Source organism: Cervus elaphus, chromosome 24 (assembly GCF_910594005.1).
Source record: "Cervus elaphus chromosome 24, mCerEla1.1, whole genome shotgun sequence".
Taxonomy (NCBI): Eukaryota; Metazoa; Chordata; class Mammalia; order Artiodactyla; family Cervidae; genus Cervus; species Cervus elaphus.
Window position 1 is genome coordinate 64,617,933 of NC_057838.1, and position 16,607 is coordinate 64,634,539.

Consider the following 16,607-nt stretch of genomic DNA (forward strand, 5'->3'; position numbering starts at 1 on the left):
CCCAGGGAAATGAGCACGTATGTCCACACCACTGATCACAGCAGACATTCATCATGGCCCTACACCGAGAGAACCCACAGTTCCTTCAAAGGGAGATACAAAAACGTGTATTCATACCACGGGGTATTACTAGGCAGAATAAGAGGACCAACCACTGATACAGGCAACCACAGGAATTAATTTCAGACACTCTCTAGGTGAAGTAAGGCAGACAAAAGAATACTACAGTAGATTCTCATGATTCGAGGCAGTTATGCTCCATAAAGTCACCACAAACACCAAATTGTTCTGTTGTGGTGCAGTTGCTAAGTTGTGTCTGACTCTTTGCGACCCCACGGACTGTAGCCCACCAGGCCCCTCTGTCCATGGGATTTCCCAGGCAAGGATATTTGGGTATTCTTTTTTTGGGGTTGCCATGTCCTTCTCCAGGAGATCTTCCCGAGCCAGGGACTGAACTCACGTCACCTGCATTGGCAGGTAGATTCTCTGAGCCGCTGAGCCACAAGAGAAGCTGATACTATGAACAGCAGGTCACTGCTCTCAGAGGAAACGCAAGGTTAGGTTCCTGTGAGCCTCTGGGCACAGGAAAGCCAGTGTTCTATTTGGGGTTCATACCCACTGCTCTGCTTCTGGACTCCAGAGCTCTACCCAAGCTCTGGAGCTCTGGCCAAGCAAGACAGGAAACCATCCAGAGACACACGCGAGTTCCATGCCGTCACACTGAAACTCTCTTATCAGCAAGATGTGGTCACATCTCAGGTTTGCCCTGGGGAAGAGGAACTCTCCAGGCTTACAGACTAGCCCACCCGCCACCAGCCACGTCACCCAAGTCCTTGCTCAACAAGCTCATCCTTCTGCTCAGATGGGTGGTCAAGGTCTGACAGACATCAGACAGCATCCCAATTACCATCGGGCACAAGTGACAGAGAAACTGTGTCTGCAGCATCCACTGCGTGTCAGCCTGCCGGCATCGTAACCAAAACATTTCCATTTTTTAATCTGATTGCATAACATGATAAATACACACCATGATTCATTCATTCAATAAACACTTTACAAGTAACTTCTACAGACCAGGCCCAGGATTTTGTATTTAGAATCTTGTCACTAAATTGATGTTTGGTTTGATTTCCTCACTGTCCTTATTTCTTTTTTAAAATTATATATTTATTTATTTGGCTGCCTTGAGTTAGTTGCAGCACTTCAGATCTTTCCTTATGGAATGAGGGCTCTGTTGCCTCGAGGCATGTAGGATCTCAGCTTCCAGACCATGGGAGACGGACTCTTAACCACTGGACCACCTGGGAAGTCTTTTCCTTATTTCTTAAGAGCTGGTTTATCATAGAACTTCAATTTTGTTTCCCAAAAGAAAGCAGTTCTGAGTTCATGAGCAAGGCTGATGATGACCAAGCACTGTTAGTGGGGCAAAGGCATTTCGCCGTCACCTCTGCTGGGACGTGATCTCACAGAGGGACGTGGCGGGTCAACCAGGAGAAATGCCTGTCATCACCACCCACTGGCCTGCTGCCCGGGGAGCATCTGTTGTTTATCACACCCTCCCCATTCCAGCTTCTGTGCTCTGTGGCTGGGCTCTCTGCAGGCCAGCGAGGGACCCGCTTCCATCCAACTGATGCCCATATGCCCCCTCAATCCAGTGTCTGGGTCCCGCCTCCAAAACACCGTCACCCCTAGAGCCAGGCGTTTCCTCCCAGCCAACAGCCCCGAACCCAAAATCAGCTCTGGAGGCTCGGGGCACAGGAGAGGAGTCAGAATTATAAGGAGCCCAGGCCCTCCAGTACCCGTCAGGTGAGGAAACCAGAGCAGCGAAGTGGAGCAGGGTGTCCAGGCCAGCACAGCCCTCTAGCACCGCTAGGAAGGCCCACATCTCGCTGCCAGCATGTTCCACGTGACCGTAGCTGTCAGCAAATGTGCTGGGGCCCAGCCCTGAAATCCGCCCCTCTAAATTCACTACCTGACTGCACCAGCAGGAAGCAACGCAAATCAAGGAAGGGGAGAGGGTGACAGAACAGGAGATGCTTTGGCAGATGGGAAACCTGACCTCCTCCCCGGGGCCAGCCCTGCCCGTCCTGTGAGCAAACACGGCCACGACTCGGCTCCACTCTGCTGAAAGGAAACCATAAACTCAGCTCACGGGAAGGTTCAGCCAAACAGGGAAGCCGCTGTCAGGCTCCCAGGCAGCAAAAGGCCAATCTGCTACTGTCTTCTGAAGCTGAGGTGACTGTTACATGCAGTCAGGCCCAGGGCTGCCGTGATGGGTGCCCCTGACTCAGGGCTGCATTATAAGATGGGGACCCTGTTTATGAGGCCCTGAAAGACCTGAGTCACTAGACCTCCCAGGACTGACTACAGAACTCAAGTCCCCTCCTGTTGAATGACAGCATCGCAGAAGGCTTCCAGAACCTTCTATATGTTACAAAGACATGTGTGGGTGGAAGGACTCCTAACTTCCAGTGACCGGGAGTAACCAGACCGCGCTCCCCCGGGACACGTGGAGACGAATCACAGAACAAAACAGATGAGGGGAGAGCTTGGCCAAGTCTAAACTCGTGGCTCTCAAAATGTAAAAATAACCTGGCCCTAAAGTATTCCCTCAGAAACACTCAGGCAGAGAGTCTCCAGCCTTCCAACATGACCCTGAGGTTCTGCGTCCAGCTGGTTTCCCTGGGAGGGGACAGATGAAAAACAAAACCTGACACAGATATAAATATTTGCTGGCAAGTACAACCCTGCAGTTGACACGCCTTGGAAATTTTGGAGGCCTGTTTTGATTTAGGGTAAGGTTTCTGTTCAGTTTGCCAGATGGACTCTGAGCGTAGCTTCATCTGACATTTGGGTTTAAACATCTAGACACACGGCCTGGGGTTGATACTGACCTTGAGACCAAGACACTCTGGCTGCCCCCAAGGAAACTGGGCTGGCACACCCCCATCCTTGCGCACAACACTTGGGGGTGTCACAGGGCACTACCTACGGCATGGCCCACTCGCCCTAACCCACACCCTCCAGGGGAACAGGAGAAGTCCAGGGCCTGACGGGCTGTGGGCAGTCAAGACTCCTGAGCAGCCCACGTGTGTATTAACACCCCTGAGCTTCCATGGTTCCGTCACCACCCGGCAGGGAGGGGCTGGTATGAGCCCCTGGCCCCTGGCCTGAAGGCGAACCACACCTGGCTGCAAGAGGGGGATACGCCCCTCGAGCCACCTCAGGCATCCCCCCACCATGGCCTGCCTTCCTCATCACTCCATCTGAAACGGGGGAGACCTCAGGCCTGACCTCCTCGTGGCCACGATGCCCCCTGAGGTCCCACAGCCGAGGGCCAGTGCAGCACGCAGGTCAGGACCCCGGGCTCAGCAAAGCTCCTTAATAAATATCTCAGGCAGGTTAATTCACTTCTGTGTACCTCAGCTTTCCCGTCCATAAAACGGGGGTCGTAAGATAGGGTTGTTGGGAGGATTAAACACCTTAATGCGTGAGAGATGATTAGCAAAGTGCCTGACACAGAGCAACTTGCTTGATAAATTTTAGCAAAACTACCTCAGAGCCATAACCCAGGTGAACATCCTTTCTTCTTTCCCCCCCAACACTCTAAGTGAAGCCCTTCCGTTCCTTCAACAGACATCCCCCCAGCCCCGACGAGGGGTCTGATGGGCCCTGAAGGGCCAGGCCCCGAGGCCACTATCCCCTGCCCCGTGCTAAGCCTGAGACCTAGAAACAAGAGCCCATGGAGGCGTCCTGGGATATGCCGGCAAAAGCAAGTTCAGTGACCCCATGGCGAGTCCCCCTGCTGTCACCCACACTAGGGACCCCAAGTTTAATTAGAATGAGAGGGCTTCCCTGGTGCTCGGTGGTAAAGGATCCGCCTGCCAGTGCAGGAGACATGGGTTCAACCCCTGATCCAGGAAGATCCCACAAGCCCATGCACCCCAACTTCTGAGCCTCTGCTCTAGAGGCCGGGAGCCTCAACTACTGAAACCACTCGCTGCAACAACTGAAGACGGTGCGCCGCACAGCCCATGCTCCGCGACAGGAGAAGCCAGCGTGATGAGGAGGCCATGCTCCAAAACTAGAGAGTGGCCCCTGCTGGCTGCAACTAGAGAAAAGCCCACACAGCAGTGAACAGCCAGCAGGGTCAAAAATAAATAAAATTAGAATTAGATTGAGAGCCTCAAAAGGCTTCTGGGGTGGGTGACCCCTGTAATACCACTGTCTCCCCATGTGTGGCTGTTTCCTAAAGGACATCTTCAAGTCCTTCCTAAACTCCCTTTCATCAGACACACCCTGCGGAGCAAACTGTCTTCTAGCTCAGTAAAGGCTTCCACATCTGGTCAAAGGGCCAAGACCCATGCTCCATCCTGCATCACATGAGCTCTGGCCACTACTGGGGATGAGAAACTGTCTGCAGAAAATCTGAACACTGGTTATTCTAAGGACAGAAGGCAAGTCAGTGATCTGTGGTTCTTGTTTTAGTTGAATGCATTTTCTGGCGTGCCTGAAGTAAAAAATGATTACTGCTTACAACTGAAAATGCAACTCTCACTAAACAAAACAAGTTGTATTTTAATTCTGTAGAGGCCTGAAAGGGATGAGAGCCTTTCCAGGCTCTTGCCACTGTGGATAATGCTGAGGCCCAGGCCCTTGCTACTTGACCAGCTAAGATCCAGGCGTCTAACTGGACCCACAGCTACACGACTTTGGGTCAAGAAGGGCCCTCAGAGGTGCCCTGGGGCTCAGTATGAGAAGAGCAGGTGGCCCCACGTCACACCTGGGGCTGCTGGCAGCCCGGGGCCCAGAACACCTGGCTGCCTCATTCCCAGATGCATGCCTTTCTTCCACAGTTCCTCGTCCCCAGCGGGAGCCATAAATCAAGAGATGTAAAGGAACATTAAAAAACCTCTGGCATGAATAGCCACATTGGGTCAATTCAATGTTCTGGGTTATGAATCAAAAGAGCAGGAGGATAAGATGGAAAAAACAAGGCATGCATTCCTGGTCACAAAGGAACAGAGCAGAAACGTTTCACAGAGTGGGGGAGGACCTCAGAAAGACAGCCTGATGGGAGGAGGCAGCTGCGGTGGGAAACCACTGTCAGGACCCACCAGGGCTGCAGCTGGAGACCCGCTCCCCGCCGCGTTCCCGAGGGGGATCGCCGGGGGCAGCCCAGGCTGGCCGGGGGACATGGGCTGGGCAACAGCAAGAGCAGAAGTCCTGGGGTGAGAAGGAACGCCGTAAGCTCAGGACCAGCCATGAAGTCGGTGTGACAGGAACTGGTCACCATGGTGGGGCTGCGGGGGACACCCCGAGTTTGGACCTGAGGCTGGGGTGACAGGACAGCGGCTGTCACTCCAAGTGCGAGGACTTGAGTCTGACCCTCGAGCGTCCTTCCAAGCCCAGTGCTAAGAGCAGAGCAGGGATCGGACATGTATACCTTGCTGACAAGTGAACCCAGTGAACAGATGACTCACTCTGCATGAACTCTGGGGGTTGTTCAGAATCCCTCCACCCCAAAATCTCAGAAGGGAAATCCTACAGAGAGAGGTAGGGGTAGGAACAGGGCTAAAGCATATGATGAACCGTCTATCTGTCTGGACCGCAACACAGAGGACCCAAACAGTATCGGAGCCCTGACCGCTGACCACAAGGGAGCTGCCGCTGTTACGGAGCGAGCTGGACAGTCCTGCTGACGGCACTCATTCCTTGCTGTCTGAGCCTTTGCTGCACCCTGATCAGCCCTGAGCTCTCCTTCCATCCAAAACTTGCCGTGATAGGTTTTTTAAATCATCTCAAGGTTGTAGGGAGTTTCCTAGGTGGCACTAGTGGTAAAGAACCCGCCTGCCAATGCAGGAGATATAAGAGACTCAAGTTCGATCCCTGGGTTGGGAAGATCCCCTGGAGGAGGACACAGCAACCCACTCCAGTATTCTTGTCTGGAGAATCTCATGGACAGAGGAGCCTGGTGGGCTACAGTCCATAGGGTTGCAAAGAGTTGGACAGGAGTGAAGCAACTTGGCACGCATGCACAGGTTTTAGAAGTTACTTTAAACCACACGATTGCTCAGAACCTCATATTTGCAGTCAGAAGCCACAATTATGCTTGGAGAGTGGTGATCACTGTGGGGGGGCACATGGCAGGGGGCTTCTTGGGTCCTGGTCCTGTTTTGTGCTTTGATCTGAGTTCTAGGCGTGTTCACCCAGTGAGCATATATATGTGAGTTTTATTTTTGTTGTTGCTGTTTAGTTGCTTAGTCGTGTCTGACTCTTTGCAACCCCATGGATTGTAGTCTGCCAGGCTCCTCTCTGTCCATGGGGTTATTCAGGTAAGAATACTGGAGTGGGTTGCCATGCCCTCCTCCAGGGAATCTTTCTGACCCAGGGACTGAACCCACATCTCCTGCATTGGCAGGCGAATTCTTTACCACTGAGCCACCTGGGAAGCCAGTATGTGTATACTATACATCAATTTTTTTTTTTTTAAGTGTAAAATACATACATTCCTGGTTTTGAGAGGAATATTACCTGGCCTACAAAAAAAAACAAAATCCATGTAAACTATGCAATTTTTAAATGGCTAGGAGTCCCCACGTCTTATGGTGTGCACCTGTTGGGCTCGACAGGTAGAATTAGACTCTTGAGTGTCATTTACAAAAGTTACCAAAGGATCAGAAATTTACTTCCATGGCTACCGAAGCCTGGATCCAATAGGTCCAAATTACCATACCATATTTCCTAAAGGAATGTGGGCAGAAGTTTCCACACTTGGTCACGCCAGCTACTCAGACAGGCCCAGATGTTTAATGATCTTCTGCCCACTTCTGCTACCTCAGCGTTTGGTTTGGGTTTACTGCAATGCCTGATGTCTGGGGTGGGGGGGGAGGTGAGTGGGGCCTCTGGGGTGCACACAGGCCACTGTCCTGAAACTTGGAGGGGCCCCCCTTCTACAGGACTGGCCCATGTTGTTTTCTTTTATATGACAAAAGCTCAGAAAAATCACTCTCTATTGTTCATTCAAGGCTGGACTTCAACTCCTTATTTCAAGCATCAGTTGCTAATAAAGCCAGATAAATAAGCTCAAGTCATGTCCGACTCTTTTCGACCCCATGGACTGTAGCCCACCAGGCTCCTCTGTCTATGGAATTCTCCAGTCAAGAATACTAGAGTGGGTTGCCATTTTCTTCTCCAGGGGATCTTCCCAACCCAGAGAGAGAACCCACGTCTCCTGCATTGGCAGGCAGGTTCTTTACCAACTGAGCCACCAGGGAAGCCTGGAAGTCAGATGAGACTTAAAGGGTCATTAAGACAACTTGCAGCTCAATGTTGAAGAGACGGTCAGATGGGAGGGAGCAGAGAGGACATCTATGGGTTCCTTGTCTGGACTGCTTGCTTCACCTCCTGTGCTGCTAGTAAAACAAAATCAGGTGTGACAGGTTCCCTGGCCCCTGGCAGGGCTGGGCCATCCCCGGGAGGAGTCACACCTCTCCTCAGGCTCCCAGGCTAAGGCGGGTCTGCTGTTAACAGTTTTCCGAGCTCGCATACTGCTGCAGGAACGTCCACCCAAGACAGCAAAACTGAAGACGCAGCCAAGCGTGCAGGTGGGCAAGTGTCCATCCGTCCGCCTGCTGGGTGACAGAGACCCTGGAACCAGCTTCCTCTCGCCCCACCGCCCCACTCGCTGGCTCCTAACAGAGTGTGGCTCTCATGGGTGGCCCCAGCAGTCCCCCGTCCCCCACATCAGGGGGCGGGGGAGACCCCAGGGGGCGCTGCAGGTCTAGAGTCCTGAGCCTGGAAAGGGCGGGGAGCCCACTGATGCCCCCGCAGCAGCTGAGCCGAGACTGAATCTGGATGAACCCACAGGAAACATCCCCCTCAGCCCGGAAACGCCGCCCAGTTCTCCATTCGGGGAGTCGGGGCCCCAGCCGGTGTGGCAGCCCCACCACTGACCGTGCTGTGGTCCTGAACACTTCACGGCCTGGGTTCCTCAACTGTCAACAGAGGATAGTGGAGTCTGGCTGTGAAGGTTAAATACAGGCGCTCAACAGACATCACAGTGATTAAAATCATGGCCAAGGTCACCCAGAGTGGGGTCTTATCTGCCCTGGACAGGGGATGTGGTGGGGTGCCCAGATCGCCCTTCACTGAAGGAGCCTGGCCCGGGGCTGGGGGTGCAGGAGGGCGGCCCTCAGCTGTCAGCCCCTTCGGGCATGGCCCCAGCTACACGGAGGCACCTTGCCGATGATCCCCAGCCGGAGAGGACCAAGGTGGGGGCCAGGCCATCTCACCCCAATTCAGGGCAGCTCTGAAGGGCTTTTCCAGCCCCGGAGCCCCTTGGGGTCGGCCCAGGCTGGTCAGGCCCTCAGTGCAGCCGGGGTGTCTCTCTTGCCCACTCCTGCGTCCCCCCGCCCTCCACACACACGGTCCCAGCAGCGTCCCCTAGGCCGCCCCCTGCACAATAGACTCTGCCTCGGAGTCAGCTTCCCCGGCCACCCCGCCGGGGACAGGTGGTTTATCTATGTCTTTTTCCTTAGAAGGGGAGGAGACGCCCGGTGTGCGGAGGACAGATGGCCACTGGGGACGAAAAGGTGAGCGAGGTTAAACAAAAACCGCGAGGGCCTCTCCACATTCTCTGCAGTGAACCCACATGTGTGAAATGGCCACACTGCGGCACCTTCCAAGCGCGAGGCCCGGGAGGAGGAACCCGACGGCGTCCTTTCAGCAGCATCAACTCTTTCCTTGAGGAAGAAACACACAAAGTGGCCACAGAGGAACACAGCAGAAGGACCAGGGGAAGCAATGCCTTCCTGGGACCAAAGTGTCCCAAACCCACAAGACCAGGCCATGGAAAGTGCCAGAAAGGTCCGCAGTGATGAGCTGATCAATAACCAGACACTGAGGTGTCTTCAGACCCAAGGGTCCCCAAAGGTGGTCTTGGGGATTCACCAAGTCTTCCCACAACGTCATGCCCAGGAAGGGGTCCAGGTAACCAACCCAAACATCAGCTCCGCTTTGCTTCTGGATAGACTTACATTGACTCTAACGGGGACCATTGCATTTCCCTGATTCTCTCTGGTAAGAGCCCTATATCAATAGATAATCTTCCCGTTGTTCAGTGGCTAAGTTGTGTCTGACTCCTTGCGACCCCACAGACTGCAGCACACCAGGCGCCCTGTCCTTCACTATCTCCCAGAGTTTGCTCTAACTCACGTTTTTTAGAAGTAAAATTTCATCGTTATTTAGTGTGTTGGACAGACAGAAATCTTTCAGGTAACACCAGATGCAGAGAAGAGAAAGGCATCTGCTGATGTGAGCCCCTCCACAGGCCAAGCTCCCCGTGCTACGGAGAAGGGGAGAGGCCTGGAAGGGACTAGGGTGTGTTCAAGGTCCCACAGAAGGGCTGGGCCACACCCTGACGGTCAGGTGCTGGCAGGAGACATGTCCTCCTCGGCCATGTGGCCGGTTCCATGGGAGCAGCTGAAGCTCAGCTACAGAAGCTCTCCTGTTGATGGGCAGTGGGGTCCCCCCGTGAGCCCAGCGGAGGGCAACGAGACAACACTTTAAGGGTGCAAATGGAGTCCACCGCCCCTGGGAGTTTATCCCAGGCTAGGCTTGCAACTTGCAGTTGGCCTGAAGTCCAAATGAGGCTGCTTACGTGACCAGAGCACACGCACAGAGGCTGACACTGAGTCAACTCAACACGTGCTGGTGTGGGACAGCTGCCAAGACGTGCCGTTCGGAGGGAAAGGCAGAGGGCAGGTGGGCAGCGGGCCGGGCTGCGACCCACGGACAGAGACACGCACGTGCTCACACACCAGGATGCTCGGGTACAAACAGGGGTGGGAAGCAGACTGACGTTTCACTCCATCTGTTCTTCCATCTTTGGAGTTTTCTACATGCCACTGTAATGCTTAGTGAAGAAATAAAAGAGATATGATTCCCTCTATATTTCACATAAAGGTAGAATAGGTAAGGTCAGAGGGATAGAAAACAGGTTGGTCACTGCCAGGAGCTGGGAGAGATGAAGGGTTCAGAAGCAACTGAGCTGTGGGTGTGGTTCCTCTGCGGGTGATGAATAAATGCTTTGGAACTAGACAGGGGTGGTGGTTGCGCAACATGGTGAAAGTGCTAAATGCCACTGACTGCTTTTTAAATTAATTAAAGAGCTCAATTTTATGTTATAGGAAGTTCTTCTTGATTAAAGAAAAAAGTAAATAAATAGTAAATGATAGTAAGTAAATAAAACAGGCTTTCACCCGTCTGTGCTTGGGAGGCAGCTGGGCAATGCTGGTTAGAAGAGTGGGCAGGGGGGCTTCTCTAGCGGTCCAGTGGTTAAGAATTCGTCTTGTAACGCAGGGCACACAGGTTCGATCCCTGGTCGGGGAACTAAGATCCCATATGCCACAGAACAACTAAGCCCTGGCACTACAACATTCTGTGGCCCACGAGCCACAACTAGAGAGTCCACCCATGGCCACAAAAGACCCCGCACGACGCAACAAAGATTCCTCACGCTGTAACTGAGGCCTGACGCAGCCAAATAAATAAATAAAATATATTTAAAAGAAGAAAGAACACAAATTCCTTTTTTAAAAAGTATGTGAGAATAGCACATATTAAAAAACATAATAATAATGATAAAGAGGAATGGGCAGGGAGGCCCAACAGTGGGGCTCAGACCTCAGCTGTACCCAGCAGGCCCTGTGAGACCTGGGATCAGTCATCTGACCTCTCTGAGCCTCAGTTTCCAGGCTGGTGAAATGGGCTTCCTAAGGTCACATGCATAAAGTAAATAGGCCCCGAGGGCCTCTGCTCCTGCTGTCTGCCCTGCTGAGCATGCCCTTTCCCAGGGCAGACTCGAGGGTCACCCCCTTACCTCCTTCAAGCCTAGCTCCAAAGCCACCTTCTCGATGGGATTTCCCCTGATCACTGGCTTGAAAACCAGAAACCCTGGCTTGACGCCCTGCCCTGAGGCTCCATCCTCTCCACTTCCTGTTTCTCTCCCTCATACCTGCGTATTTATTTTGTTCATCTCCTGCCTCCCTCTCCTGCACCACCTGCTCTGGAGAAGTAGGGGTTTCTATCTGCCCCGTTCATTATGTACCTCAAGGCAGGTGCTCAGTAAATACAGGATGAATGAATGGATAGCGTTAGCTAATAGATCTGCTATGATCTGCTGTGTAAACTTGCCTCCCTCCGAAAATAAAACTGCCGTTTGTTGTTCAGTGAGCTTGAAATTAAAAATTCAAAACAAATACTGTATTTCACATATATGTGAAATCTAAAAAAAACCAACACACACAAACAGACACAAAAAACATAAACAGAGGTATAGACACAGAGAACAAACAGGTGGTTGCCTGAGGGGAAGGGAGGTAGGGGAGAAAAGAAATAGCTGAAGGAAGGTAACAGGTACAAAGTTTCAGTTGCAAAATAAACCAGTCATGGATATGAAATGTACAGTATGGGGAATATAGTCAATAACAATGTAATATCTTCATATAGTGACATACTGTAACTAGACTGACTTGTGACAAATAGAAATGTACAGAAATACTGAATCATTACGTTGCATAATAGGAACTAACATACTGGTGTAGGTCAATTATACTTCAAAAACAAACTCATAGAAAAAGAGATCAGATTTGTGGCTACCATCAGGGAAGGTGTGTGCTTCTTTGGGCTTCCCTGGTGGGGTTCAGACAGTGAATGAATGAATGAATGCATGAATCTACCTGCAATGCGAAAGACCTGGGTTTGATCCCTGGGTTCGATCCCTGGGCTGGGGAGATCCCCTGGATGAGGGAACAGCTACCCACTCCAGTATTCTGGCCTGGAGGACTCCATGGAAAAGAGAAGCCTGGTAGGCTACGGTCCATGGGGTCGCAAACAGTCAGACATGACTGAGCGACTTTCACTTCACTTCAGTGGTAGGTGGAATGGGAGAGGGGGAATGGGACACAAAAGCAGTGAAAGGCATAAACTTCCTAAGGATATAATGTACAACATGATAAATATAATTAACATTGCTATATGTTGCAGATGAAAGTTAACAGAGGAAATCCGGAGTTCTCATCACAAGGAAAAAGTAATTTTTTGAAATGAGAAGAGATGATAGATGTTCACTAACTTTATTGTCATCATCACTTTATGCTGCATATAAATCAAATCATTACATAAATCAAATCATTATGCTGAGGCTCTCCTGGAGGCTCAGTGGTAAAGAATCCTCCTTCCAACGCAGGGAACAAGGGTTCGATCCCTGGTCTGGGAAGATCCTACATGCCACGGGAGAGCTGAGCCTGTGCATCACAACTGCTGAGCCCACACTCTAGAGCCTGTGCGCCTCAACAAGAGTCGCCCTAGCTCGCCGGCAACTAGAGAGAAAGCCCAAAAGCAGCAATGAAGCCCCAGCACTGCTGAAAATAAATAAATAAATTTGCTTAAAAATTAAAAACCTTTTAAAAAACAAAAACTTACACATCTTTTAGAAAAACTATTATGCTGTGCATTTTATACAATATCGTGTGCCAATTATCTCAATAAAACTGGGAGAAAAATACAACAGTTTAAACTAAAAAAAAAACAAAACCAAAACCCACAGTATTTCCAGAGAAAAGTATTATTCCCAAGGAGGGGAATTTGCAAAGGAGAGGAGATGGTTCACAGTGAAAGGATGTTCACAGTGAGACGGTGCTACATGCTCTAAAACATAAACATCGAGTAAACAGCCACCCTGACCTCTGACTGCCCAGGGTGGTGTGAGCGCTGTTCCTGCGAGGCTCTCATGAGAAGCAAGAACACAGTGCCCGGCCTTGGACCTGTCCCTCCAAGCACCTTGGGACAGAATCATTCATTCACGCAGGATGGGGTAGACGGACAGCAGCAAGCCAGTCACCCTGCCTATGCAGGGCCTTCCCTGCCCCCCACCAACAGGCTTCACAAGGGGAAATGGTGACCTCAATTACGCACAGTTCTAAAAATGAAAAACTAACATAAAATATTGATACCATGCATCAAATAAAATGAGAAACTGTCGTACAGCTCAGAAAACTCTACTCCATGCTGTGTGGCGGTCTAAATGGGAAGGCAATCCAAGCAAGAGGTATATTTATAGCTGATTCTCTTTGCTGAACGGCAGAAACTAACAGAACATTGTAAAGCACCTATAATCCAATCAAAAGTAATTTAAAAAAATAAATAAAACTCAGGCTCTTCTAACAACAGGCTGTCTTTCTAGTTAGCTCTTCTGTGAGACGGCTACATCATTACTCAACAGGGTGGTATCTCTGCTTTTCTGCTGCCTCCAAACTCCGCATGGAGGAAAAAAAAAAAAGCTGAAGCCAGCAATCTCCAAGAGTTTGTGGCTTTAAAAAGCGAATAAAACAAAACCTACAAGAGGGAGTACAACCATCAAGGAGCATCTTCTGTTCTCTTAGGAGCCACGACTGTGGGTGTAACCTGGCTGCCAGCTAGGAGTCAGGGTGGGGGTGCTGAGTTGGAAGGCACCTAATGCATGGGTCTCCAATTTCCCAGAATGTCAGGTCCGGGGCTGGCTTTGTGAAAAATGCCAATTGCTGGGCCCCACGCCAGAGTTTCTGATGCAGTAGGTCTGGGGTGGGGCCTAATAATTTGCATTTTTAACTAGTTCCCAGGCAAAAGGACGCTGCAGGTTCAGACTACACTTTGAGAACAACTGCTCTAGAACAAAGCCTTCCAGGTCAGAGTTTCACCTCCCTCCGCTGAACGCAGGACAGGCAGGCAGACACACGTGCACGCAGGGAGCCGCAGAGAGCCGGGTCCAACCCCTAGTCCTCTAATAGCCAGACTCCCCGGCACAGCCAACAACTGATGGAACGAACCCTCAGGGGTACAGAGACCTTTTAAGAAGCCCGTTCAGGTCCCGCCTGAGCCAGTCACTGCGACAGGTTCTAAGTCACTCCTGAAGCCCTTGAAATCCAAAGTCACAGATTTCCCTTTCTGGGGGGAGCAGTCACGAGCAATCCCGCCCTTTGCACATGGGTAACCACCGGCGGCAAGATCCGCTTTCTGCCTAGTGATGATCTCAAGTCTCTTTTCAAGTTTCAGAAGCAGCAGCTGAAAGAGGAAATTAAAAAAAAAAAAAAGACAGCCCACTCAAGGAGAGTGACAGCATCCCTGGTGGGGGATGGGGGAGGGGGGACGCTTCCCCCTAATGCCCAAATGCAGGGACCCCATCACCCGCTGTGGACCACCACGCCAGCCTCTCAACACTCACCAAAGTAATCAGCCTTGGGGTGAGCATCCATCTCCCGCTCCAGACGCTGGGTGAGGGCTTCTAACTTTAATTCGGCGGCCGTGGGTCCAAGCTCAGGGCCCGGGATGAGTGTCTGGCAGGGTAGCCTCACTCTGGGAGAACTCGGCGTCTCTGGGAGCACAGGCCCCAGGCTACCATCAGAGGCCCAGCCGGAGGCACCTTCTTTACAAGATAACTCAGGCAGGGTGGACATCACTGGATGGACAAGGCTGTTGGGGCTGAGCTTGGGACCAACGCCAGAATCTGTACAGCCAGGCTTGGGACCCAGCCCAGGGACGGCACCCGCCTGCATATGGTCCATGCTGGCTGGCGAGGATGAAGGGGCAGAGCTAGAAAGGTAAGATTTGGGCCCATCTTGGAACCAGGGTTGAGGGTCCGCAGTGGGTTTGGGCATCGTGCCTGAAACCTCACTCCCTACCCCTGAGTTTGTTCTGGGAAGAGACCCTTGACTGGGCCGGTTCAGGGCCAGGGGCGCTGAGAAAGAAGGGGTCCTGGGCTGAGCAGACCTCGGGAGGGCCCCATTCTCTGGGCCCGGGGAAGGGAGGCCAGGGCTCACTCGCTGGGAGGAGGCGGTGGTCCAGACGCCCGCTGGCTTCTCGCTGTTGCCTCCTCCAAGCCCACAGTCCTGGCCACTCTGCAAAGACCTGCCCGAGCCCGGGGAGAGCTGCTGGTGGTACAGGTGAGGCTCCCTGGAGGGCTTAGACAGCAGTGGGTCGCTCCCTGGGGTCCCAGACCACCCACTTCCTACACCCAGCCTGATGCCAGGGGACACTCCCGGGTCGTCGGCCCACTTGGGGCCTGCCAAGGACAGGTTGTCGTAATAGTCTCCGTGGGTGAGGCAGGAGGGATCCTCACAGGGGCCCGGCCGATGGAAAGCACACATCTCAGAACTCGTCATGCTCTCCTTGGACCCACAGTCTTGGCTGCCTTGCCTCGAACCCCGGACGTACAGCTTGGCCCTCTGCTCCTGGGGTGGGTACGAGGGCTGCCCAGGCGCCGCGGTGGTGGTCGTCCCAGGGGCCACGGTCGGGGCAGCGAGAGGGGGCTTGGCAGCGCCGTCCGCGGCCAGCCTGCTGCCCCCACCAGCTTCCCGGTGGGCGGGTGGGCCCAGGCGTCCCCCGCCGTTAACGGGACCCCGGCTCCCCCTGGGCAGGGTCTCCTCCTGCAGGAGCTGCTGCTGCTGCTGCTGGAGGTGGATTTTGGCCATCTTGGTAGCAAACACCCTGCGGGTTTCCTCAAACTCCGGGTTGTTGCCTGCACCCTTGTCCACTCGGAAGAGTCCATCTTTGGAGGCCTCGTACATGTTCAGGTCCTCAATGAACTTACTGGCCTCCAGGCCCAGGTCGTCGTACTTATCCATGTTGCTGACCCGGCCTAACCTAGTTGAGTGCGTGGAGGTGGGGCGGCGGGGTTCCTGGCAGACGGCGGACACTCAAGTCCAGCCCAGGACAGGTACAGCCTTCCACCTGCCCACCATGAGAGTCATGACCCTGGGCCTTAGAGTCCAGAGGATGCTGAGGCCTCAAAGTCACTTGGGCCCAATTTGCTTCCAATTCCCCTTCCCCTCGGAGGTGTCCGCGTGGGGGCGGCTGGCGGCTCTTGGCTGTCCGAGCTGGCTGTGAGTTCTTTTCTCCGTTTCAAATCATAAAACGGAAAAGAAATACGGAAGAAAAAAAAAAATCACATCCTCCTTAAGCAACCAAACTCAAGACACCCACAAGAAGGCAGCAGCCGCCGGACAGGAGGGAAAGTTGCTCAGAGAGCCGAGCGCAGAGGGCCCCGGACCGGCCGGGCCGGAGCGAAGGCGCGGCGGCGGAAGGCGCGAGCACGTACCGGGCGCTCGGTCCTCCGCGGCTTCCCCTGGTGGCGCGGAGTTGCGATCGTGGCCGGCGCGGGGACGGATCGGGGATCGGGATCCGGGGCACACGGGCCGGCCGGGCCCCGGCGGGAAGTTCACGGCAGCCGGGCGGGCGGTCTATTGTCCGATGGCGGCGGTGGCTGGGCGCGCGCGAGCCGGAGGGCGGCGGGACGCGGAAGTGAGTGCGCCGGACGCCGTCCCCGCCGCTCGGTCGCCGGCCGGGCACGTCGCGGGCCTGCGAGGAGGCGGAGGCGGAGGCGGCGGCCGAGGGGCGGGGGCGCGGGAGAGGGGCGGGGTCGGCGCGCGCGGCTGCGGGCGCCCAGGGGCAGGCCCGAGCCCGACGCGGCTGGGGAACCTGGAGGTGTGTCTCGCGCGCCTTTTCCAGCCCTCGAGCGCCGGGCCGCCCCCCGGAGAAGTGCTACCGGGCTCCGGTCCTTGGGCAGAGCG

The 16,607-nt window shown here is 53.4% G+C and overlaps 1 protein-coding gene across 1 annotated transcript in view; it reads right to left on the reverse strand.

The window, feature by feature from the left end:
- LIMD1 (LIM domain containing 1) overlaps window positions 1-16,399 on the reverse strand; it is a 72,885-nt gene extending 56,486 nt beyond the window's left edge. Inside the window, exon 1 of the mRNA XM_043885548.1 lies at window positions 14,264-16,399. Within this exon, the coding sequence (XP_043741483.1) occupies window positions 14,264-15,662 (1,399 nt within the window). The 5' untranslated portion in view covers window positions 15,663-16,399. The remainder of the gene's footprint in view (window positions 1-14,263) is intronic.
- Window positions 16,400-16,607: the final 208 nt, after the last annotated feature.